The following is a 26,656-nucleotide window of genomic DNA, read 5'->3' as shown; positions in this document are numbered from 1 at the left end:
TGCCTCAGACTTCAAGACCCTTCTCCAGTTTGACGCTTCCTGCAACACTGGTTATGAACCCCTGATCTAGGGTCTCTTCACATGGACAATGTGCAATCCAGGAAAAAAAACCTGAATATAGTTCATATTGCAGGCCACATGTGACCCTGTTAAACATGGCATTTTAATCTGAAGAAATATGAATTAAGCCTGAGGCAACAGAGGTCTCTTAAATATTAGGAACAGGAACATTACTAAACACTGAGGTCTTTTTACAAAGGCCCACAAGTTTTTTTTTAGTGCATGCTAAAAATAAGCATATGCTAAACGTTAGAGATGTCCATATATTTCTATGACAGTAATATATAGGCATATATCCAAATTTAAGATGTGAAGGGAGTGCGTAATCAATCACTTACAATATACTCAACTTCACCTCAATTATATCCTCATTATCACTGAACACACTGAGGCGCTTTTACAGGATCATCAGATCCTGCCGATATTCTTAGTGCTAGACAATCAGGCTTTCAAAAAAAAAAAAAAATCCATGGAACAGAACAGTGTTGTAAATGATATTAGATGTAGTGTGGATCAAGGAAGGGATGTATTACTTCTCTTACTTGATTTAACAATGGTTTTTAATGGTATAAATAATCATTTACTCTTAAAAGATTTTTTTGAGTTAGTGTTCTGTAGAGGTGCCATCAACTGGATTGGGCCCTTGCTTTTTCATAGATCTCAGCACGTGGTTTGGAATTATCATATGGCTTAAGGCAAATGAATTAAAGCTGAATTTAGAGAAGACACATTATCCCCCTGATTCTATAAAGGTTGCCGAAAATTGCATGTGCACATTTAGTCATGATCTTGATTTGTGTGCCCAATTTAATTTACTAATGAGCCAATTAGTGCCAATAATTGGCTTTTTAAGGAGCAATTATTGGCACTAATTAGATTTATTTGGGTGATGTGCGACTAAAACATACGGGCAGCTCAAAATGGGGCATGGAAAAGAGACGTCATGGGCATTTCGGGGCGGAATGGGGTGGAGTTTTGAGTTACGCATGTAATTACAGAATAAAGGCTCTCCACATGTAAATTTAGGCACAGGCATTTGCGCCAGGCGCCAAAAATGATAGCACTTAAGCGCTATTCTATAAACTGTGTCTAGGCACAGCTTACAGAATAATGCTTAAGTGGGGTTTCTTGGCTCTGATTCTTTTCAGCACCATATATAGAATTTACCCCTATACGTGGTTCACTCGCCATCAGAGAATTCTTGCTTCACCACTCTGTATAGTTGATGTTGAAAAAACTGGTTATAAATTAGGAAGTCTGGCTAGACAAAAATTTAAATTTTGTCAAACAAATTTCATCAGAAGTACAGGCTGTTTTTGCGAGCCTAAGACTAATTTGTAGATTATGTTCCCTTTTCGATAAAGAAGATCTTGCTGTTTTAATACATGCCCATATAACTTCCTGAATTGATTATTGTAATGGGTTGCATTGTAGCTTGCCTGGGTACCAGTTAAAAAGATTACAGTTAATGCAGAATTCTACAGCACGATTATTAATTAAAAAGAAAGCTTTTGAGCATGCTACACCACTTGTAGATAAACTACACCGGCTGCCAAATGAACATCGCATTAGCCTTAAGTTACCACGGGACCCTTTTACTAAAGCTTAGTATAGATTAACAGAATTAGCATACGCTAAAGGCTAAGAAGCCCATAGGTTTAAAATGGGTTTCTTATCTAGCACATGCTAAGCTTTAGTAAAAGGGTCCCGATATTTAGTTTTTTGCACTCTAGGATTAGAGGAGCCTCTGTAATTATGGGAACCATTAAAAATCTATAAGTCTATTAGAGAACTCAGGTCATCTCCATAAAGTTTTCTTGAGGTACCAAATAATGTTAAACTCAGGGCTTTTTTTGAGGGGCTACGTGGGGGTACTGAGTACCGGCACCTTTTCCATTGTCCGCTAAAATTGACCCATGGTCCTCAAGTTTTAATGAAAGAGCTCAGGCTCTGCACACCAATTCTGCCTTGTCATAGATTCTGTGACAGGTTGCAGGGGGCCTGGCTATTGTGGGGTGGATCTCTCAGTGATCACCCCATCCCTGAAGGGGGGCCTGGCATTTGAGTACAGGCACCTTTTTTGCTAGAGAAAACGCACTGGTTAAACTGCAAACTACCTGTAAAGGATCTTTTGGAATACAAGGTCCGAAATTGTGGAATGCTGTACCTTTAGACCTTCATCCGATCCAATGTTATGGGAAATTTAAGAAATGTGTAAAAGCTTGGTTTTACAGGATGCATTTTTTTTTAGGATAAATTTAAGGTAAACCACTTTCAGATTCAGATTTTATTTAAGGGTTAATTTATGTGTATTTTTATCTTTATGTTTTGATTTTGACTTACTACATAATTTGCTTTTACAAAAACATATATGCAAAAAACCCCAAACAATTCACACTTCGATTAACAAGCTTTACAGTCTAAACCACCATAAACCATCGACACTCAGGGGGATGGGGATGTACCCTAGCTGTCACGATAAATTTTTAAATTGTAATTCGCTTCAGGCTGTTTTTGGTGAGGCCAGTAATCAAATAGTGTAACATAAAGTAAAGCAAAAGGCAACACACTAAAGATCTGCACAAGAAAAAGGTTTTCCATTCATATTCACATTTTTTCCTATTTTTCAGAATTTTTGTCAGTTTGTTTCAGATGTTCATTTTAATAAGCACTTTTTAGCATGCAAACATGCTGACCTAAGGTAACTGGGTAGCTATCCGAGTACAGCCACTGAATATCTGCAGTACCCAGGTGACTGTCAATGGCCACCTTGAGCCCAGTCCTCCACCTACAGTCCTGCCAGCGGGTGGTGCTGTTTCACTATCCCATGTTTCAATAGTGAGAGACAGGCAAGTTCTGCAGGACTCCAGGGAACCTGCCTGTCCCAAGTGATTGAAAACACAATATTGAAGCACCACCCTCCACTGGCAGCAATCCAGTTGGAGGATTCCAGCTCAGCTTGGAGGGAACAGTGCAGTGGTGTGCTGGAGCCGGCTCGCACCGGCTCACAAGAGCCGATTGTTAAATTTTCTTCCGGCTTGCGAGCCGGTTGTTGAAAATAGCGAGCCGGCTCTGGCTCTCCGCCCTCCCTCCTCCCTCCCTCCGGATCCACCTCATCACCCGCTTGTTTTTTGAATTCTTCGGGGCAGGCAGTCTTGCCTGCCCGCTTCCAGCGCTGAGACTGTCCTCCCTTGCCGATTTGCGCTTTAAAAATGGCCGCCGAGACTTCCAGAGGCGGCCTCGCGAGACTTTGGCTGAAGTCTCGGCAGCCATTTTGAAGCGTGAATCGGCAAGGGAGGGAGGACAGTCAGCGCTGGAAGCGGGCAGGCAAGACTGCCTGCCCCCAAGAATTCAAAAAACAAGCGGGCGGTGAGGGACCGGATCGGGAGGGAGGGAAGGAGGAGAAGAATTCACAAAACAACTCGGAAGGGGGTGGCAGGGGGGAAAAGGGAGTCGCTGCTGGGCATGGGTGGATGGAGGGGGTCGCTGGGTATGGGTGCATGCAGGGCAGGGGAGAGGAGGGTCACTGCTGGACATGGTGCATGCAGGGCAGGGGAAAGGAGGGTCACTGCTGGACATGGGTGCATGCAGGGGAGAGAAGGGTCACTGCTAGACATCTGGGTGCATGCAGGGCAGGGCAGAGGAGGGTCGCTGGGTATGGGTGCATGCAGGGCAGGGGAGAGGAGGGGAGAGAGAAGAAATGCTGGACATGGATGGAGGGGAGAGAAGAGTGAGGAAGGAGATGAGATGAGGGAAAAGGAAGAGAGGAGAAATACTGCACATGGATGAAGAAAATAGGCAGATGCTGAGGACCAGAAATGAAGAAGAAAGGAGGAAAGAAATAAATGGAAAGGAAGCCCTGGAAAGGGAGTTAAGAGGACAGATAGCAGCAGAATCGGATACTGGGCCAGCATGATCAGAAAAACAGTCACCAGACAACAAAGGTAGAAAAAAAAATCATTTTATTTTCATTATAGTATTTGGAATATGTTCACTTTGAGAATCAGGTGCTCAACATTAAAAGTTTATATTTATTTACTTATTTATGGCATTTTACCCCACATTAAACATGAATTAGATTGGAACCTGGGATCATTTAATTTTTTTTCCTGGAACGAGTAATGCATTGCCCCCTCCCCTGCTATAGCCAGCTCTGCAATTTTGGGGCGGCGCAGAGGTGGACGGGGGGGGGGGGGGGGGGGGGGGGGGCGCTGAGGTGGACCGGGGAGAGAGCCTGTTGTTAAAAATTTACCAGCACACCACTGGAACAGTGCTTGAGCCCAGGAATTCAGTGTGGGTACCCTGATAGGGGCCAGCACTGATTATCTAGCTCTAATTTGGCTGACCAAGGCCAGCATTTAAAGAAACACTGACTGCGGCTGGCTGAATGTTGCCTCCTAAATTTTTTAAGACACGCTAACAAACTGAATGCAGAGCCCTATTACAAACAGTTACCTGGGCGCTGTTTTTAATGGCAGTCACTTTGTGCTCCACAGTCCTTTGTCTTTCTGAAACCACAGAGCTCTGCAATGATTTTTCAAACGGTCCCTAGGAGATAAGAAATGCCTGCTTAGCCATACTTACATCACACCTTCCCTGTTTTAGCCCAAGTCCAGTTACAACATCAAATACAAAATACCATCATAACAATCAAGAATTAAATAAAATAAGATAAACACTAGATATGAAATCAAAACCACCATACAATAAACATCAAGATTGTAACACTAACCAAATGCTATCCGTTACAAGAGAAAACTAAGTACATAATCAATAACTAGTCAATGTGAAATACATTATACCATTACCATCTGGGGGGTCCTTTTACTAAGCCGCGTAAGCGTGTACGCATGCCCAACGCATGCCAAAAGGGAGTTACTGCCCGGCTACCGCGTGGCTCTTGTGATAATTTCATTTATGGCACGTGTCCGATACCAGCATCTGGAAAATATTTTTTTATTTTCATCCGCCGCATTTGAAGCACATAGGTCATTACCGCCCAGTTACCGCGTGAGTCTTCACCGCTAGGTCAATGGCTGGCAGTAAGGTCTCGGACCCAAAATGGACATTTGGCAATTTTCATTTTGCCGCACGTCCATTTTCGGAAAAAAAGCCTTTTTTACAGGCACACTGAAAAATGGATTGGCGCGCGCCCAAAGCCCACGCCTACACTACCGCATGCCATTTTTCAGCACACCTTTGTAAAAAGACCCCTAAGTGAAGTGATACTGCACAGGCTAAAAAAAAAACCTGTGATTAAGTACACATAACACTCAAAAAGCCCGATGAAAAGCCATATCTTAAGTATAGCTCACAATGAAATAAGGTCTTTAAATACACAAAGCTCAACTGGGAGAGAATTCCATAACTGGGTACACACATAGAAGAAACCTCTAGTATTTTCCAGTTTAACATCAGATAGTGAAGAAAGCTCTAATGGCATACTACCTGAGGTTCTTAATATCCAGGCTTTTGTGCCAAGGCCTTGAAAGGAAACCCCTCCCCCTCCCCTTGAAGAACCTGCTCTCCACTGTGGAGGGCCTGTTTGAGGGAGCCTTGAGTATATGGTATCCCAGAGGCCCCTGAATTCTGCCTTGTCCCATTCAAAAAACAGACCCTGATGACTCCCAGACTACTCTTGCCCTGGTGGTTATCTCCTGGTACTACTGCTGGGATTCATAGAGGGGCATAATCGAACGGCGCCGGCCAAATAGATGGGGCCATCTTCGGGGCCGGCTCTGCAAGGGGGCGGAGCCAACTGTATTTTCAAAATACGGTTGGGGCCAGCTAAATCGATTGCCGGGTGTAGAGGAGATGGCCAGCTTCGATTTTCAGCCATAATGGAAACTGGGCCCAACCATCTCAAACCCGGCGAAATGCAAGCCCTTTGGTCGTGGGAGGAGCCAACATTTGTAGTGCACTGGCCCCCCTCACATGCCAGGACACCAACCGGGCACCCTAGGGGGCACTTCTAGAAATTAAAAAAAAAAAAGTAGCTCCCAGGTGCATAGCTCCCTTACCTTGGGTACTGAGCCCCCCCAAAACCCACTCCCCGCAACTCCACACCATTACCATAGCCATAAGGGTTGAACGGGGGCACCTACATGTGGGTACAGTAGGTTTTGGTTTTTTTGGAGGGCTCAACATTAACCACCACAAGTGGAACAGGTGAGGGGAGGTGGGTCTGGGTCCACCTGCCTGAAGTGCACTGCACCCACTAAATACTGCTCCAGGGACCTGCATACTGCTGTCAGGGAGCTGGGTATGACATTTCAGGCTGGCATACAGCCTGGCAAAAAACATTTTTTTGGGGTGGGAGGGGGTTGGTGACCACTGGGGGAGTAAGGGGAGGTGATCCCCGATTCCCTCCGGTGATCATCTGGTCAATTGGGGCACTTTTTTGTGACTTGGACCTAAAAATAAATGGACCAAGTGCAGCCGGCGAAATGCTCGTCTGAGCCGGCCATCTTTTTTCCATTATGGGGTGAAGCTGGATATCTCGTAACCACGCCCCTGTCCCGTCCCCACCCCGCCCCACCTTCTGTACCCTCCCTTGAAGGTTGGCCGGCTGCGCAACGAAAAGCAGTTGGGGCAGAACAAAATCGGCTTTCGATTATACCGATTTGTGTCGGAAGATGGCCGGCGATCTCTTTCAAAAATAAGCTCAATAGCGGCCATTTTGAACCCTGGTGCAGTCCTAGGCGGCAGCAGCAGAGGGCCCCAACTGATGCCTGGGTACCATTGGACCACAGTGGAGACCCTGGATAGTTTCCAGAGGGAGGAGAATCAAGGGTTGTGGGGTGGGTCAGCCTATGAGGGAAAGCCATAGAAAAATGAGCTGCTCTTCTTTTTCCTCCTCTTACTGCTGTCTTTGCCAATAGCACCAAAAGTAACGTCTTCAGGCAAGAGCATCTCTGTCACATCTCAGGGCTAGGATGGTTTGCTCACCCACAATGACTGAATGACAGCGTGAAACATTGTTGCTTCTCTCTCTGGTTTCCTAGTTTCTAGAGACCTTGAAAGCACTGAGGGAAGGTCCAATGTGAGATGCTGGTTTCTGTTAAGCTTACTTCACTTGTACTATAGAATGATTGTTTTTATTTACTGTCTTAAATGGAGTTCTTTTTTATTTTCTATACTATAATGTGAACTGCTTTGACCTGCTTGACAGAAAAAGGCGGTATAGCAAATTCCTAATAAACGATAAATGATTTGTTTTGGGGGGGGAGGGCAACAGTTTGGATGGCGTGGTCAGAAGAGGGTCATGACAGCTGGTGGGGATATCAGAGCAGAAGGAGAGGTGATGTCGGGGGGGGGGGGATCAGAAGGGGGTTGTGACTTGGGGGGATCTGAAGGAGAGATGATGTCGGGGGGGGGGGGGGAGATTGGAAGGGGGTTGTGACTGTTGTGGGGATTAGAGGGAGAGGTGATGTTTGGAAGTTTGGAAATTGTGACTATTGGGGGGGGGGGGGGGGATAAGAATGAGATGTGATGTTGGAAAGGAGATATATTTATTTGAAACAACATTGGAAATGTCAATTACATTTCCCATTTCAGTTCATGTCATTTTTAACCCCAAACATAGTAACATAGTAAATGACGGCAGATAAGGACCTGTACGGTCCATCCAGTCTGCCCAACAAGATAAACTCATTTTACATGGTATGTGATATTTATATGTATACCCGAGTTTGATTTCTCTTTGCCTTTCTCAGGGCACAGACCGTAGAAGTCTACCCAGAACTGTTCTTGTACTAAGTTCTGAAGCTAACATCGAAGCCCCTTAAAATTTACACTCCAGCCCATCCCTAACTATTCAGTCACGATCAGGGCATAGACCGTGGAAGTCTGCCCAGCTCCCATTTTGTTTCCCAATTACCGGCGTCGCCACCCAATCTCCGCTAAGATTCCATGGAACCATTCCTTCTAAACAGGATTCCTTTGTATTTATCCCACGCATGTTTGAAGGAACAGGAACCCCCTCCCAAAAATATTGTTATTTTCTCTGTAATCAGTAGTGTGCACTGTTTCCAAACAGTGCTCGCTATTTTAAAATGTGCACTACTGTGAAATAGTACTCACTGTGGCAAAATAGGGCACACTATTGATGACATTGCCCTGAAAAAAAAAACATTGAAAAACCCCTTAAACAACATGGAAAACTAAACAAAATGAAAGTTCTTGCCCTATGAGCAATGCAGTATAATACCTGCACAGGCATACTAGCTGCAGCCAGGATTCTCCTCTCTTCTCTGAGGAAGTTTGAAACAACCACTGCCATATGCATTGGATTGCCATGATATTTTCCCTGAAAAAAATGAACCAAACAAATAATCTGTTAATAGTTTGTTTTATTTATTTATTTATTAGGATTTATTTACCACCTTTTTGAACAAATTCACTCAAGGCGGTGTACAGCAAGAACAATCTGGACATAGGCAATAGACAATTTCAGTAGAAAAAATATTCAAACAACAGGTTCAAACATCTTAATAGTCAGCATAGGGTGTAAGTGAAGATGGAACACTGGGACAGATAAGATAGGGTTACAGGAGTAAGAGGAAGAAATTGCACTTTTAGGGGTCCTTTTACAAAGGCGTGCTGAAAAATGGTTTGCGGTAGTGTAGGCGCGGGTTTTGGGCATGCGCCGATCCAATTTTTGCTGAAAGTGAACGTGCAGCAAAATGAAAATTGCCGCGCGTCCATTTTGGGTTTCAGACCTTACCGCCAGCCATTGACCTAGCGGTAAAGACTCATGTGGTAACCGAGTGGTAATGACCTACACGCACCAACTGCCACTTGGCATGCATCTGTTACACGCGCCCAAAAATAAAAAATATATTTCGGATGTGCATATTGGATGCGTGCCAAAAATGAAATTACCACAAGAGCCATGCGGTAGTCGGGTGGTAACTCCATTTTGGCGTGCTTTGGGTGTGCGTAGACGCTTACACGGCTTAATAAAAGGACCCTAGAGTCAGAAAAGTGCATGAATGTGATCTCATCAAGGGTAGGAGTGCATAAACAAGTCCTGCTATAGTATGTGCAGCCGGTGTTAGTCCTTGAGTATGTGACTAGCAAGTTAGTTGCTTCTTCCTTTAAGAATGAAGACTTAATCTTTCACCTGCTTCCTGAAGGAGATAGTCTTGTGTTGAGTGAAGCCTTTCAGGGAGTGCATTCTAAAGTGTGGGGGCTACTCCAGAGAAGGCTCACAGGCAGGGATCACATCTTGTGATGTTCTCTGGAGAGGGTTTGATTAGCAATACTTCTTGCGAGGACCTTAGCAATCTTGGAGGTGTGTAGAGGGAGATCCTGTTCTTCAAGTATTCTAGCCCAATTCCTTTAAGAGTCTTGAAGAGCAGGCATAAAATTTTAAATTTAGCTCTGTACTATACTGGTAGACAGTGAAGTTTTTGCAGAAATGGTGTGATATGACCATATTGCTTACAACCTTAGCATTCTGGAGCTGGTGCAAACCCTTTGCAGTCAGACCAATGCAGAGACGTCGCCATAAGAAAGTAATTGAACATAATAGTCAAAAATTCTGACGACAAACTCTGAAAGGAGACCTATGACGAGGAAGTGGCTTCCTATAACAGGCTAGTAACAAAGAGATCTGAGTTTGAGGTTTGCCTCTGGCACTGTCACCTTTTGTGGCTTTAACTGCCTGTATGACATTTTTATTGTAGGCTGTTGAGGGAAGGATGAGTACACCATCAATTTTGTACAAAAAATATGTTTAATAAAGTGGTACTTGTTATGGTCTTTTATGCATGCATAGCAAAATCACATTTTTGAGCGCTGTTTTTTCCATTGAAACTCCCCTCTTTTCCCCAATTAAAAGACCCCAATATAATTTTTTAAGGAAATCTCAAGTTTAGTTATTCAAACTCTTCCCCCATCAAGCAGCAGAGCACAGGGTTCTTTCAGAAACCTTCAAATGAAAGTACAACAATTTGGCAAGTAATTATGAGCTTTTTACTGCCTCCACATTGGCCCAGGTGTAGGTGTTTTTGTGTCAAACTTAAATGGACTTGAAATAACACCTTTAAATATATGACCTACATCAAAAAAAGGCAGGAATAATTCACTACCCTTCAGATGGAGAATGGAAAGAAGGTACAGTGGGGGAAATAAGTATTTGATCCCTTGCTGATTTTGTAAGTTTGCCCACTGACAAAGACATGAGCAGCCCATAATTGAAGGGTAGGTTATTGGTAACAGTGAGAGATAGCACATCACAAATTAAATCCGGAAAATCACATTGTGGAAAGTATATGAATTTATTTGCATTCTGCAGAGGGAAATAAGTATTTAATCCCTCTGGCAAACAAGACCTAATACTTGGTGGCAAAACCCTTGTTGGCAAGCACAGCGGTCAGACGTCTTCTGTAGTTGATGATGAGGTTTGCACACATGTCAGGAGGAATTTTGGTCCACTCCTCTTTGCAGATCATCTCTAAATCATTAAGAGTTCTGGGCTGTCGCTTGGCAACTCGCAGCTTCAGCTCCCTCCATAAGTTTTCAATGGGATTAAGGTCTGGTGACTGGCTAGGCCACTCCATGACCCTAATGTGCTTCTTCCTGAGCCACTCCTTTGTTGCCTTGGCTGTATGTTTTGGGTCATTGTCGTGCTGGAAGACCCAGCCACGACCCATTTTTAAGGCCCTGGCGGAGGGAAGGAGGTTGTCACTCAGAATTGTACGGTACATGGCCCCATCCATTCTCCCATTGATGCGGTGAAGTAGTCCTGTGCCCTTAGCAGAGAAACACCCCCAAAACATAACATTTCCACCTCCATGCTTGACAGTGGGGACGGTGTTCTTTGGGTCATAGGCAGCATTTCTCTTCCTCCAAACACGGCGAGTTGAGTTCATGCCAAAGAGCTCAATTTTTGTCTCATCTGACCACAGCACCTTCTCCCAATCACTCTCGGCATCATCCAGGTGTTCACTGGCAAACTTCAGACGGGCCGTCACATGTGCCTTCCGGAGCAGGGGGACCTTGCGGGCACTGCAGGATTGCAATCCGTTATGTCGTAATGTGTTACCAATGGTTTTCGTGGTGACAGTGGTCCCAGCTGCCTTGAGATCATTGACAAGTTCCCCCCTTGTAGTTGTAGGCTGATTTCTAACCTTCCTCATGATCAAGGATACCCCACGAGGTGAGATTTTGCGTGGAGCCCCAGATCTTTGTCGATTGACAGTCATTTTGTACTTCTTCCATTTTCTTACTATGGCACCAACAGTTGTCTCCTTCTCGCCCAGCGTCTTACTGATGGTTTTGTAGCCCATTCCAGCCTTGTGCAGGTGTATGATCTTGTCCCTGACATCCTTAGACAGCTCCTTGCTCTTGGCCATTTTGTAGAGGTTAGAGTCTGACTGATTCACTGAGTCTGTGGACAGGTGTCTTTCATACAGGTGACCATTGCCGACAGCTGTCTGTCATGCAGGTAACGAGTTGATTTGGAGCATCTACCTGGTCTGTAGGGGCCAGATCTCTTACTGGTTGGTGGGGGATCAAATACTTATTTCCCTCTGCAGAATGCAAATAAATTCATATACTTTCCACAATGTGATTTTCCGGATTTAATTTGTGATGTGCTATCTCTCACTGTTACCAATAACCTACCCTTCAATTATGGGCTGCTCATGTCTTTGTCAGTGGGCAAACTTACAAAATCAGCAAGGGATCAAATACTTATTTCCCCCACTGTAGGTACAGAGAATGGTGAGGAGAGCTATAAAAAGGGAAGGGTGATATAGAGGAGAGAAAGGGATAATAATGAAACAAGTGAAAACTGAGCATGTTCCAGGTGCTGACATCAGGGGTGGCCCTACTGTCAAATGAGATGAGCTGGAGGTAGTTCAGCCTATCTTCGCAGATGTTTCAGCTAATGGGGCTTGGGGATCTCTGCCAGCTCAGGTATTTGAGTTGGGGTGGGGGTGCAGAGAACAGGGGAGGACAGCATTGTGCTTCCCCCCCACCCCAACACACACACACGCATTTTGGTTGTAGGCCTACCCAAAATTTGGGCTCTGGCTGTGCCACTGAATGACACTAGGTAAAGATAAATCATGCAGCTCTGAATTTTGGAAAGACTGTGCTGGAGAAGGTTCGGATGTGCTGGAGAAGGTTCGGAAGCAGACCCAAGAGGAGGAAGTGGGATGTGACAAGTTTCAAGTTTATTAGTGGTTGATATACGGCCTGTCAGGAATACCACCTAAGCAGTTTACAGTCATTCTAAAATGAATACAACTAACTATTAAACAATACAAATATATTTACATGGAGATAAGTACACTGAAACAGCCAAGAGAAAAAAAGGTATGGGAGTCAGGGGAGGGGAGCTACAATTGTTTAAAGCCAAGAAGGCTACGAATGGGTAAGATGGAGGGTTAAGGAGAAGACTCCTTTACTGGATATGTCAGCCCTCTGCCTCTGCCATTTACCACTCAAAGATAGGACAGAAGGGTATCAATGTAGCTGAAAGATTTCTCAAAGAAGTATGTTTTGAAGCTAGTTTTAAACTTCTGGACTGATGGTTTGAAGTGCAAACATAATAGTAAATTGTTCCACAGAGTTGTAGGAGCAATACAGGCACTACACTGAAGCATTATTCTACAATATAAACCTGACTTTCCACAGACTTTGGCCATGTCAGTTTCTATGCAGAGGTTTGTTCCAGGAATAGACCTCAAGAACACTGCTGACACATCAAGGCTAACAGAGGCAAAACAATTGTTCACAACAACTTTGGTTTATTGTGCTGGGGATCTTCGTGGACAAGGAGAAAACATCTACAGTGTCGAGCCGGGTCCTTGGGCCCCAATAGTCATAACACTGGAAGCCACCAGACTTTGTTGTGCTAGTCAGAATGGCACTGAGACCAGAGGAAAGGGTATAAGATCCCCTTCCTTGAAGCTCTTCTCAGCTGGCTGTTATCTTGTGTAGTTCACATAAGAGCTGCTATCTTCTAGCTCTGAGCTGGCCGCATGATGAAGGCTCAATAATCTGTGGCATTGCCTGCCTGCATGCTCTTGCCTGGCTGGGAAGAGCTTATCTGCTGACCATCCTGAAGTTCCTGCCTGTCTTGCCTGATCGAAAAACTGATGAAACCCACTTGCCTGCCTCTGTCTGCAGTCCTTGATTTTTCTACGGATCCACTGTTTGTGTTATATAGAGATTGCATGTTTAGGTACAGCTTTTTCCAGCCATTATACACATATATGTGTCATTTTCTCTTATTGGACATTTTATCATTTGTATTATTCTGTATTACATACATTTAGTGTTTTTATTATTTATATATTTTATATTATATATGTTTTACAGTCTTATCACTGATACTGTTTTACATGTTTTATATGTTTCTAGACTCCTGAGGCAGGCCTGTGGCCGAAACAGATCTGTGTCGAGTCTGTAATAAAATTTCTCATTTTCATCCAACTGTCCCAGTCTCTGGAGTCATTGGTCCACTTCCCACTTTTGTTTGCTGTTCTGTGGCATCACCTGCCTGCATGCTCTTGCCTGGCTGGGAAGTGCTTACCTGCTGACCATCCTTAGTTCCTACCTGTCTTGCCTGATCTTGAGACTGGTGAAACCCACTTGCCTGCCTCTGTCTGCAGTCCAGTGTTCGTGAGTGTTATCATCTGTCAGGTTGAACTGCTTTTTACATAGTGATTGGGGTGTCAGGTGTCCTATAAGTTTCAGGACCAGGGGTAGTGTGCGTTCTCTTTGTCTTGACAGGAACATGAAATCATTGTTCTATCATCATTTTGGGTGATTCTGCGTAAGTGCATTGTCTCAGATCATATTTACTATTTTTGCTGCCATCAGCTAATAAAACCATTTTTCTATTTTTCTAATACCTAAGACTTGTGTCCTTTTCTCTCAGTGTTTATCATTTGGACTGTTCTGAATTTGGATTGCATTAGTGGGAAGTTGTGATCTAATCCCAGAGTGCTAAATTATGATTATTTGTTTTAATTGTACTTCCCCCTCTTTGTCGGACCTCGAGGCCTGGTGATTGTGTTTAGTCCCCACAGATAGGGCCCAACGATAATAAAAAATAGAGTTGAAAGTGTAATCTAACTAGAGCTGTTGGAATGAAGGAACGACAAGAAAATTTTGTTGCAGAGATTGCATTGTTCTGAATGGTGCATAGGGAATTAGAACATGTGAAAGAAACAGCAGAAAGACTGAGGTATGTATTTTATGAATAAGGGGTATTATTTTAAAGGAAATCCTGGATGATACTTATTCATTGTAAGCCGCACTGAACCTGCTATTGAGCGGGAAAGAGCGGGGTTTAAATGCTGCAAATAATAATAATACTGGGAGCTAATTGGTGTCCTTTAAGCAAAAGGGTAACTTTGACCCATTTTTTAAGTACTTTTGATAAGATTGATGGCTACATTTTGAATTTAACTGCAGATGTTTAATATCTATTATCTGAAGTCCCTGGAATAGTGCATTGCAGTAGTCGAGACGATTTAAGCCTAAGATGTGTAATAGAGAGATTTTTGGCCAAACAGAGAACAGACTGCATGAATCAGTTTCTAAAAATATTTATGTACTAACAAGGCTGTATGATACTGATAAGTTTATTATCTAGAATTATGCGTATTATTTTCAAAGAATCAACAGACGTGATGTTACTGCTGTCAATTGAAAGAGGAGTGGAAAGTGTTGTATTAAACTTCCAGGAAAATAGCAGGGCTCCAGTTTTGTCTGGATTCAATTTCAATTTATGGGTGTGTAGGCAGTGTACTACAGTGAACGGTTTGTCACTGATAGTGGAAATATCTTGAGCACCTTAACGTTTCACAGTTGTTAATATTTGTATAATGCCTTGTGTGGGTGATCCTGGGTCTGGGGTTGACCTGGCTGGAGTCTCCCTTGGACAGGTTCCATTGGGCCCTGTAAAAGTTGGCACCTGGTGCTTCCACATGGGGAAAAAAAGTGTTTCCACTCAGGAAATTAAAAAAGTCCTCTGTGAACAAGGCTAGCAACGGTTTATTGAACTATTTACAATTTATACTATATGAAGCGTTAAGACACTTGCTAATGAGAAGTATTTGTGATAATCAACTTATTAAGTCCTTTGAGTTAATGGTGCTCAATAAACAAACTACTAAACAACCTTTAAACACTACTCTATCCCAGTTAGCCTACTTGCCAATGTGGCAGCTTTAAACACCTTTCCCTGGTCCCTTATAAAGTCTTTTTATTGGATTGGCCCCTTTATTCCTTCTTTTTTTCCCTTGTCCATCCCCACCAGGCCCCCCAGATCTCACCCTCCTGCTGGAGTACTCTGGATCGTTGGCTGCTGGATATTCAATGAGGGCTGAGTCAGTCTGGCTTGGCCAGTCTCTGCTGCTGAGCTTAAAGTGCTGATTATAGTCCCAGAAACCTCTGGGTTCCAAGTGCCGATTGCACTTTCAGGAGCCTCCACCTCCCTGGCTCTGAATGCCAATTGTGCTCCCATGAGTGTCTGCCTTCTCCAGACACCGAGTGCTGATTACAGTCCCAGGAGCCTCCACCTCTGGGTGCCAGTTGCACTTCTAGGGGGCTATCTGCTGGGGAACCTTGGACACTAATTGTGTTCCCAAAGGCCTTGTCCTAAACTGACTCCAGGGAGATGCTCCGCCCCAAGCCTGCTCTGCCATTGGATCTTGAGCCCCAAAGGCCTTCCCTCTCACCCTCAGCCAGCTCCTAAGAACTGCTCTGCTCCTTGGTCTCAGCCACTGATTGTGTCCTTAACAGCCTTTTTTCTGGCCTGATTGTGCTCCCAAGGACCTCTTTGCCCTCAGCATACTCCCAGAAGTCCCCTCCCTGTTAGATCCATAGCTCAAAGCCTATAGCCAACAATGCTAGGATTTCTCTAATAAAAAAAGCCTTCTTCTTAGCTGATAAATCAACAGCCAAAGAGCTTAAAATCAATTTCTGTATCACAGAAACACATAACCTCAAGTTTGAAACTCAGGGAAGGTCACAGCTATCCCACCCAACTTATGTTCTGGTGAGCAGTTTCCCTGACCTCATAATCAGCTTCAGTTACCTTTACTTAGCATGTGTACATTATTAACCCCAACTTTATTTGTTACTTTTAATTAATTATTCTCCCCAAAGTGTGTAAATGTTAATCATTTTCTCTGCCTTTTCTCCCAGTGAACAATTAGCATATTGTCACTCACTCTGCTGCTTACCTTCCCCCTTAGCCCAGTGATGTAACAGTTTTCAAATACTACTACTACTACTACTTATCATTTCTATAGTGCTACAAGGCTGAATCTGGTTTCCAAATAATTTTAACCAAAGATGTCTTCTTTTCCTTCTGTTTCTGAAACCCCCCCTTCCTTTTGGGGGGAGGGGGTTGTTCATTTGAATATCAACTGCATGTACAAAAGAGATTATGTCCATACCTTGTATTTAAAAAGCTAAAGGAGAAATGAAAATATTTATAATATGGCCTCTTTCTCAAATGAGGAAGGTATTGTTCCTCCAGCCTGGAAATTTACATATGTTTGCCCTAGAATGAGGGATAATAAAAACAACACAAGGATGTTACTAACTATTGGCCAATTGCCAACTAGTCTTTTGTGTCCAAGCTTACAAAAATTGTAGCTTCTGAAACTAACAAACTCCTTACTCCCTCACCAAGTAGGATTCCACAAACACACCAACAGAAACCAGACACACCTAGAACATGAGAAAACAGTCGTCCTTATTTTCTTAGACCTCTCGATCACATTCAATCTTGTTGACCAGTCCATACTTTTCAGTAGACTTCAGGACATAGGTATATCTGCTACAGTATATACTTGGTTCTGTTCTTACTTGACAGATAGAACTAAAACTGCCCCTTGCTTCCTTTTACAGTACTTTCCTATATGTGGTGTCCCATTAGGTTCAATACTGGTGTTGATCAGCAACTACAATTTCTTGGACAAAAAAGACTAGTTGGCAATTGGCCAATATTTAGTAACATCCTTGTGTTGTTTTTTTTTTTTTAATCCTTCATTCTAGGGCAAACATATGTAGTTTTCCAGGCTGGGGGAACAATACCTGACTCATTTGAGGAAGAGACCATATTATAAAGGTATGGGAGGAATAAGATGTCGGGTTTCTTTTCTCAAGTGCGATGGCATATGGTCATGAAGAGCTGTAGTTAGTTTACTGATTTTAAAAGTTCTCTGAAAAGAAAAGATGGGGGATGGTGCGCTGTGAGGGAGCCATGAACTTATGCGTATAGAGGCATATAGCAGAGATGCAGACTTCTCACTGGAGCACTGGATATTTGTCGATAAAATGGTTAAGGGTTTTCTTAATGTGAAAAGAAATGGTAGATTTTGGATATGTTCTACAGAAACAACATAGTTTAGCAATGAAAGAGAAGGAAAAGAGGAGTTAAAGATGACTCTGTGGGCCAGAAGGACAGAAAAGATAACTGTTATCCAGCATAATAGAAAAACGTAGAAGAAATGAAATTAATTTGTGAGGAAATATAGAAATTTTATGGTACTGTTGAGACATCTAGGCTGCTGTGTTAGAGAAACAAACCTAGATATACTGAATTCAACATAAAAGTTCTAGTGCAGAGAGAGAGAGAGAGAGAGAGAGAGAGAGAGATCTGGGATTCATCAGCATAGATAGTAGTAAAAAATGTGTGAGGAGAACAGATCACCAAAGGAATGAGTAGAAGGCCTAAACAGTGCCTTAGTGCATACAGGGCAATAAAAGGATAGCAGAGGGGGAGGATCTACCAGAAGATACACTAATAGCCCATAATTCTATAATTTTAGTTACTAAATGTAAGTATCATTTCTGCGTAAGATCATACTTAGTATTCTCTAATGTGAATATGCAAATTGTATAGGGGTAAATCCTATACAAGGTGCTGAAAAATCAGTGCTAGAAAACATTGGCACAGAGCACTATTCTATAAACAGCACACCAAGTTGAGCACCTAAAGTTGTGTGCCACTATTCACGCCAGCTCAAACCTGGTGTAAATGTCAGCACCCGACTCTTGGCATTGGGCATGGAAACAGCGCTATTCAATAACAATAAGGGCAATTTTTTGGAATGCCTCTGCCTTGCCCCTGGCCATACCCCCTTCTGAGTTGCGCGACAATGGATTTGAGTGCCTGGTGTTATAGAATAGCATGCAGGAAGATGCACATGCAAATTCCAATTGCTGCCAATTAACTGCAATAACTAATTGTTAACATCAGTTTATTGCACGTTAATGGCTTGTTAGCTGATTAATTTGAGCATGCATCTTTATTCCTCACGCAAATGTCATATATAGAATCCGGGAGATAGTGTGCGTGAAGAAACAGTGTGTTTTAAGCCTGTAAAATGTGTTTGATATTTTCCTGTATTAATTATGTCCTGAAGTATATTTCTCCTATTTGGCCTGCAGGTGGTGTTTCTTTGCTGTAAAGCTGCTACAAAGAAATGAATGCCCTTTTCTTTAGTTTAACACAAACAGGTAGCAAGATGCAAGATGCAGTATATTTTTAAAATGTTGTGTTCTCTGATTGACCTGGAGTTTGAAGCTATCTAGCAGTTACTAGTTTTGAGTTCAGTTTCAGTGTGGGAGAACAGAGAGAGAAATCTCTTTGCTGAAGCCCTGCAAAACAGTTTAACTGGTGAGCAGTTTTATGTCCTGATCTCCCCAGGTACTTTCTAGAAAGTAAACAAATGTTTAGTTAGTGTTATAATTGATCTATTTTCAGTTACTTGTTACTGTTTGCTGATTGCACGTTTTCTGTCCACTGTTCAATATTTTATGAGAATAAGCATAATCGTTTGTTCGCTCTGCTTGTCTGGACTCATAAAGAATGCTTGTGATTTGTCTGTTGGGTCTGTGATTGCTTTCTGGGAACTGTGGGACCACTGGGACTGTGTCTCCAGTAACCTAGAAATCACTGGGGATAATTTGACAGCGGGAGACTTGCCCAGAGGCAGTTGTGACCCAGTCAGTGGGAGGAAGGTGCTAGTGTAGAACACAAGCAGCAGGTGCAGGTGGATCTGAGCTGTGCTGGGGATAGACCCTCTAAGTGGCCGCAGGGTAACCCCAGGTGGGTGACTAGGCATTTTGTGACATTGTGTAACTGCAAAAGGTATGCACAAGGGGGGGCGAATGGGTGTGTGAAACATTTATACGCGTAGATTATAGAATACTGTAATTTATATGCTAGAGTGCTACATTTAGGTGCACACATTTATGCCTGCTATTGACATGGCATACGTGGGTGTTCCTAAATGTTAGTTTCCAGTTTATTCTTAGTCTGCAATGACCACCAAGATCTATGTGGATTACAAAAACCAAGAAATCCAAACAATTCTTGGAAAAAATACAAACATAACAATATCATCATACATCACTTAAAATAATAAAAATTTCCTAAAGAGAAGTGTTTTTTAAAAAAACTTTCTGATTTGACCATAACAGGTTTGGTTCTTAATTGAACAGGCAAGGTATTCCAGGTCCGAGCAGCTAAAAAAGGAAAATGTAATAGAAAATACAGATTTTAAATGAACATTCTTTGGGCTTGTATAATACAACAATAATATATTTCTAGAAACAATTGATCTACCCATTGCCTATTAGTTCCATCATATAAGATGAAGCATTACCATATGTTATAAATCAATACACAGAGTTTGAATTCAATATGGGCCGCAACAGGCAACCAATGTCATTTTATTAATAAAAAGACCTGCTCACTAATATGTGTAGAAAAAATTAATCTGACAGCAACATTCTGTACCATCTGTAATCTTTTGAGGAGGAATTTAAGGCAACCTAAATAATCTAGCTGTCCCAAAATTAAACTTTGGACAATCAGCTTAAAAGCCTGATGTGTTAACATATTTCTGATCTTCTGCAATTTCTTCAACAAGAAAAAGATTTTCTTAATCAAAGCATTAATATGTAATTCTGGAGATAAACTCAACATTGTAACTCCTAATATCTTTAAGCTCATCTCAGACTTAAAGCAGGGATTACTTAACTTCAGAATATTGTCATTCTAGACATCTGTGGTTTGTCCTATCAGTAAAAACTTAGTTTTTTCTTTATTCAGCTTTAGACGATGAGACCTTATCCATGTCTCCAATAAATCAATACAATCTGCTACGTGTTTAGATACAACTTCTGTTGATTGTAAAACTGGTAATAGTACCATAATATCATTGTCATAGCTAAATGATTTAAAACCAGCCTGACTCAAACAAAAAACCCAAGTAACTCATCAAAGCATTGAACAATGAAGGAGATAAAGGTGACCCCCAGAATTTAGTTGTATTATTATTATTATTATCTTTTTTATACTTTCAATATTATTATTATATTTAACACTATAAGAGTAGTGTGTAAAAATACCTTCAAACCATTCCAGTACACTTCCTCCAAGTCAAAAAGAGCTAAGAATTGATGATAATATGTTATGGTCCACAAGGTCAAAAGCACAGGACAAGTCAAATTGTAGTATGATTGCCCTGTGCCCTCGACTCAGCCAACCTATGCTAGTATTCCATAATGGAATCTGAGTGCCCAGATGTTGTTATAGAATTTCTGGTTACTGTGCTGCATTTTGGCACCTAAAGTTTGGTGCACTTTATAGAATTGACCCCTATGAAGGTCATTTTTCAAACTATGCTTAGGTAACATATATTTTCCCATGTCTATTTTACACCTATCTTAGAAAGTCATATGCCTACTTGACTTTATAAAATGCTAGCATAGGCATGAAAGAACGTGCATGCATGTAGGCGCCAGCATTAACTCAAAGGCTCGTCCAAATGTTAGCTCGTATTTTCCATAAGTATGTATGTAAATTAAGGACTTTTATTATTTACATGTGTTAAGTGTGGACTCTGTGCTCTGTCCAAACTTCACCCCTGTGTACCACTTACTTGCATACAAGACTAAAATACAGTACAGTCTTGATTATCCAACCTTTGCTGATCCGACTATCCGGCATATCCGACAGACCCCCCCCCCCCCCCCCCCCCGCGGTGATGTCACCGCGTCACCATTAAGAAGCACACAACTTCTCTTTCTGTTTTCTGGCATAGCACAGAGGGAAGGTTCACATCTGAAGCAGTTAGTTTCGAATGCGAGGCCGTACATTTACTGCAAAACAGCACCGTTGTGACATTGTTTTCTGTATTATCTGACTTTTCACTTGTCCGACAATGAGTCTGTCCTGTTTACATTGGATAATTGAGACTTTACTATACTGCCTTTTATGTGCTTTCTTACTGCAAGAAAGGTAGAGTTTTGTCTGACTTAAATATCACATCATAAATTCTTTGCTGCTTTACTATATAGGGCTCATAGACAGAATGCCTGAATAGCTAATCATTTTTCATTTGCATATGCATTACCATATTTGCTTAGGCACCTACAATAACATCTGTGTTGGCTGTGATAATGCCATCTATTCATATCTTAAGCATTGTAAATAGTACTCTATTTTGCATGCAGTATGTCACCGGTCTTTTCCAGAGTTGCACAAGCAAGCACAACACGACTGCCTTATTTACACGACACTGCGACTATTTAGCATTGGACCAGATTCTTTCAACATATGTTTACCTGTATTCATACTGACACATGCTCACAGGTTTGTTTGACCCCTGTGGCAGGCTCACATGCCGAAACACGGCCATGTTGGGTCCTTAAACTTTGGAAATCCTCGTTGCTCTTTTACCTATTTGGTTATTGTTGTGTGGTAAATACATTTACCACATAAAAACATGCCACCACATTTTAGTTTAGTAGTTCTGGAATATTGTTTCTATAGGTGGTTCTAAGAGGTTTTATACTTTTTTCTAATAATATGTTTTCATCTAAGTGAGTGCCAATGTAGAAGCTTGAAATAGATCAGTTAGCACTATAATTTTTGTTTTAACCTTCATGATATCCTGCTCTGCTTGGAGTGAACATTATATAACTCTTCTCTCGATTCTATTATGTGTCTGTAACACATACATCTCATTCTCTACCACATCACTCTCTGTATTTGTTTCATCACCGGAGGCGGCTTACGCCTCACGGTAATATGTAAGCCACATTGAGCCTGCAAATAGGTGGGAAAATGTGGGGTACAAATGAAACAAGCAAACAAATAAATAAATAAATTACCTTGATGTTTCATTTTCCTATGGCGTGATTTAAACAGGAAATTGTAAGTCATGCTGCACTAATCTTTTTCCATCTCTGCAGCTTTGGTTCCAAAGACCTTTATTAGAAATACAGTGTTTACATAGTAACATAGCAAATGACCTGTATGGTTCATCCAGGCTGGCTAATAAGGCGGCCACGATTGTACCGGTTGCTCTGTGGAGGTTACATCCTTCTATGCCCTGATTAAAAGTGTGAAAGTCATTTGTTTTCCTTTGATTCCATCCTCTTGCTTTAGAGGGAGCCTTTGTTTATCCTACATATCTTTGAATTCCATCACTGTTTTTAGCCACACCACCTCCACAGGAGGGTATTCCAGGTATACACCATCCTCTCCCTGAAATGCATTTCCCAATGTTACTCCTAAGTCTATCAACCTGCAACCTCAGTTCATGTCAAAAAGTTCTACTGTTCCCTGTCTCTGAAGATTGTATAATAATACTTTTAAAGTATTTAATTATCTGCATCATATCTCCCCGTCTCTCCTTTCCTCTAGAGTATACATATTCAAGTCTTTCGAAATGTCACATATTAATTTGTGTTTTGGTCTACCAAATAACTAAGGGGTCCTTTTACTAAGCTGCGATAAAAAGTGGTCTTAGCGCACCCTTACATAGGTGTTTTCTGTACGCTAAAACTATTTTTACTGTGGCTAGGAAAGCGAATAGAATGTTGGGTATTATTAGGAAAGGTATGGAAAACAGGTGTGAGGATGTTATAATGCCGTTGTATCGCTCCATGGTGCGACCGCACTTTGAGTATTGTGTTCAATTCTGGTCGCCGCATCTCAAGAAAGATATAGTAGAATTGGAAAAGGTGCAGCGAAGGGCGACTAAAATGATAGCGGGGATGGGACGACTTCCCTATGAAGAAAGATTAAGGAGGCTAGGGCTATTCAGCTTGGAGAAGAGATGGCTGAGGGGAGACATGATAGAGGTATATAAAATAATGAGTGGAGTGGAGCAGGTGGATGTGAAGCGTCTGTTCACGCTTTCCAAAAATACTAGGACTAGGGGGCATGCGATGAAACTACAGTGTAGTAAATTTAAAACAAATCGGAGAAAAGTTTTCTTCACCCAACGTATAATTAAACTCTGGAATTCGTTGCCGGAGAAAGTGGTGAAGGCGGTTAGCTTAGCAGAGTTTAAAAAGGGGTTGGACGGTTTCCTAAAAGACAAGTCCATAAACCGCTACTAAATGGACTTGGGAAAAATCCACAATTCCAGGAATAACATATATAGAATGTTTGTACGTTTGGGAAGCTTGCCAGGTGCCCTTGGCCTGGATTGGCCGCTGTCGTGGACAGGATGCTGGGCTCGATGGACCCTTGGTCTTTTCCCAGTATGGCATTACTTATGTACTTATGTACTGTAGCTCTAAAATGGCCAATTTTCCTATTTTTTTTAATTAATGGCCATGCACTAATTTTGTCATTAGTATGCAGCCATTAAAAAATTAGCGTGTGAGCACTTACTAACACTTATTTTGTAGGTAAGGGCTCACATGTTAATCACAACATCAAGAGATTACCTAATACTACACTTCTCAAGTTGTAAGAATTTAATATACAAATCTATTTATTCTGCTAATTTTTCATATCAAAGCACCAAAACTTGGAATTCTCTACCCAAACAGCTCAGATACACTAATGATTACATGCTATTTCGTAGCCTACTGAAAACTCATCTATTCAGCTCAACTTTCAATAAAGAATTAAATAAATGAATAATCCTTTTATGTTTCAACACTTTTTTATTGATGACAATTCAAAATACATATATTTGCAGTCTATACAGAATCGCAATTATATTAAAGTTATCAATTAAATCAATGAACTACATACCAACATCAAAGTATTAACATGTATCCCTCTCCCCCCCCGCCCCCCCATCTCTCTCTTTTGGTTCCATTATTCGTTAACAATACAACCTCCATATCACATCCTTCCCTCTTAAACTAAAATAACATAATATATGCCTAAATGTTCTAGAACGTGACAACCATAAAACTTATCTTCGACTAAACTTCCCCCCATCTCCCCCCCTCCCTCCCACCCCTCCCGAGATAACCGGTAAGAATGTGGTAATTGTCTTAACATCCACCTCTTCTATTAAATCTATAACTTTGAGACAGATGCCCCAAGAGAGAGCATCCTCTTGGCCACCTCTGGGTGACACTCCGTTTGATCTGGCAAATGCTTTAATATATTACTTCGCAGGAGGCTTGTTTTCTTATAGCCTCCTGCGTGACCGCCAGACCCGGTGCCTACCCCATGATACGGGACAAGTATTCCTAAGAGGTGGACGTCCTGCACTGTAGAGCTAAATTACCCAAATAATTCCCCAAATAAAACCCCCTCCTCCCCCCTTCTAAAAAAACCCCACACTTTCAAAAACCATTTAGTACCAAGCTTCGCGCTTTCGGTATGAATAATCCTTTTAATACATTTTTACTTTTAATTTCATACTCCAATTGCTCAGCTACTATGTTCTTGATTTGACTGTATTCAAAACAAATGTTCACATCCACTACATTACATATCCCAGGGGTCCTTTTACAAAGGTGTGCTGGCGTTTATAGTACACGTTAATGATTAGCACGTGCTAAACGCTAGAGACACCCATAGAAATATATGGGCATCTCTAAAGTTTAGCACATGCTTATTTTTACTGTGAGCTGAAAACACTAGAGCGCCTTGGTAAAAGGACCCCTCAGGGCCCTGTTTACTACGTTGCACTAGAGACATGCTAGCGTTTTTAGTGCACACTAAACATTAGTGCACACTAACCGTGTAGATGCCCATAATATTCCTATGGGCATCTACATGGTTGGTGCATGCTAATTTTTAGCACGCGCTAAAAACGCTAGCGCACCTTAGCAAACAGGGCTCTCAGTTTTAAATACTGACAATTTCAGGTTCCTTGCTTACACAAACTTTCACTATTGAGTTTATGTATCGGGGGTTTCAATCTTAAGGGCTCTGTTTACTAAGGTGCGCTAGCGTTTTTAGCATGTGCACAAAATTAGTGCGTGCTAACTGCGTAGGCACCTATAGGAATATTGTGGGCGCCTACACAGTTAGCACGGGCTAAAAGCACTAACACACCTCTAGCGCGGCTTACTAAACGGGGCCCTAAATGTTTAATGTATTCATGAATGTTATTATTCCTTTTTACTGTATTTTCTCAATTTGATACTTGTTATGTAAGGCACATTGAACTTGAGATTATCTCAAGATAATGTGGGATAAAAATGACAAAATAAATAAATAATCATGTGCTAATCAGTTAGTGCGCGGTAATGCAGATGTGTTGATTAGCACAGAAACACCCATTCACCGCCCTCAGACATACCCTCGAAAATTAAATATTTTATAGCTTGTGGTTTGCATGTGCAGATTCAAAACTTATCACGGGACGCCTGAGCATATTTAAGTTGCGGTAAACACGCATTAGCGCATACCGCGGCTTAGTAAAAGAACCTCAAAGGGGCCTTTTTTATTAAAATGCAATGACTTTTGTACTTAATGTGCTTTTTCAGCAACTAGTAATGCAGCATTCTCTACATCCATCCCCGATTCCGGATAGCACATTGATGTATAGGCAATGCAAGATCTACGTCGGGACTTAGACCACCTTTAAATCATGAATAAGCGCTACCACATGTCCCTGTGACTGTTTGCTTTGGTGTTGACTGTGAGAGAACTAAGAGAGAGTCTACGAACCTTATTGCTATTTCTGTCCACCCAGGTCTATCATTTGAAACCCTTCCATCTTCATACCTGCTACCTGCCCTCCCTCCCTGCCTGCTAACACCCGCTGCATTGCCTGTTCGCACAGCCTCCCCACTCTTCTAATACCATGCCAATTACCTCTTACCCTTACCTGTCCCCTTCCCCTCTCCCTCTGGGGTGCAGTGGGCCCCTTCTGTGATCCTATCTGGTTCTCAGCAAGTTCATCACTCTCCCCATAACTCCCTGTACTATCAGAGGCAGAGGAACAGTCCTCTGTCACCATTGCAGATCCCAACACATGCCGTTTGTGTGATTTAGGTGCTGAATCTTTGCCCTTCCATAGCAGCAAGCATCATGTTTAAATATGCCTAATAAAGGCATCTAGGTGGGAGGGCTGTAAATGCTGACATTTGGTAAATCCAAGTTTCTGAAATTGCTGGCAGCTCTAAACATTTATGGCTGCAAAATGTTTATACCTGTCATTTTACAAAGCCAGCTGCTAAATGTTTTTCACCCAATGGCAGCACAAAACATTTAACACTGCCCTGAAGTGCAAAACATTGAGCACTGTTTTGAGCAGTGCTAGATGTTTTGCAGTGCTCAATGTTTTGCACCCGGCACTATACATTTTGTACCATCACCACAAGTGGCGCTAGATAT

General features: G+C 42.0%; 1 protein-coding gene across 2 annotated transcripts in view; it reads right to left on the bottom strand.

Annotated features, from left to right (window-relative positions):
• The window catches only part of STAT4 (signal transducer and activator of transcription 4), a 227,136-nt gene that overhangs the window by 124,819 nt on the left and 75,661 nt on the right, over window positions 1-26,656 (bottom strand). For both annotated transcript variants that reach the window (XM_030210264.1, XM_030210265.1), the window contains exons 4-5: window positions 8,270-8,368; window positions 4,516-4,608 (exon numbers count right to left, since the gene is read on the bottom strand). In XM_030210264.1, coding sequence (XP_030066124.1) covers window positions 4,516-4,608; window positions 8,270-8,368 — 192 coding nt within the window. The remainder of the gene's footprint in view (window positions 1-4,515; window positions 4,609-8,269; window positions 8,369-26,656) is intronic.

Source organism: Microcaecilia unicolor, chromosome 7 (genome assembly GCF_901765095.1).
Source record: "Microcaecilia unicolor chromosome 7, aMicUni1.1, whole genome shotgun sequence".
Taxonomy (NCBI): domain Eukaryota; kingdom Metazoa; phylum Chordata; class Amphibia; order Gymnophiona; family Siphonopidae; genus Microcaecilia; species Microcaecilia unicolor.
The sequence above is the reverse complement of the archived record's forward strand: the minus strand, read 5'-3'. Positions and strand labels throughout refer to the sequence as shown.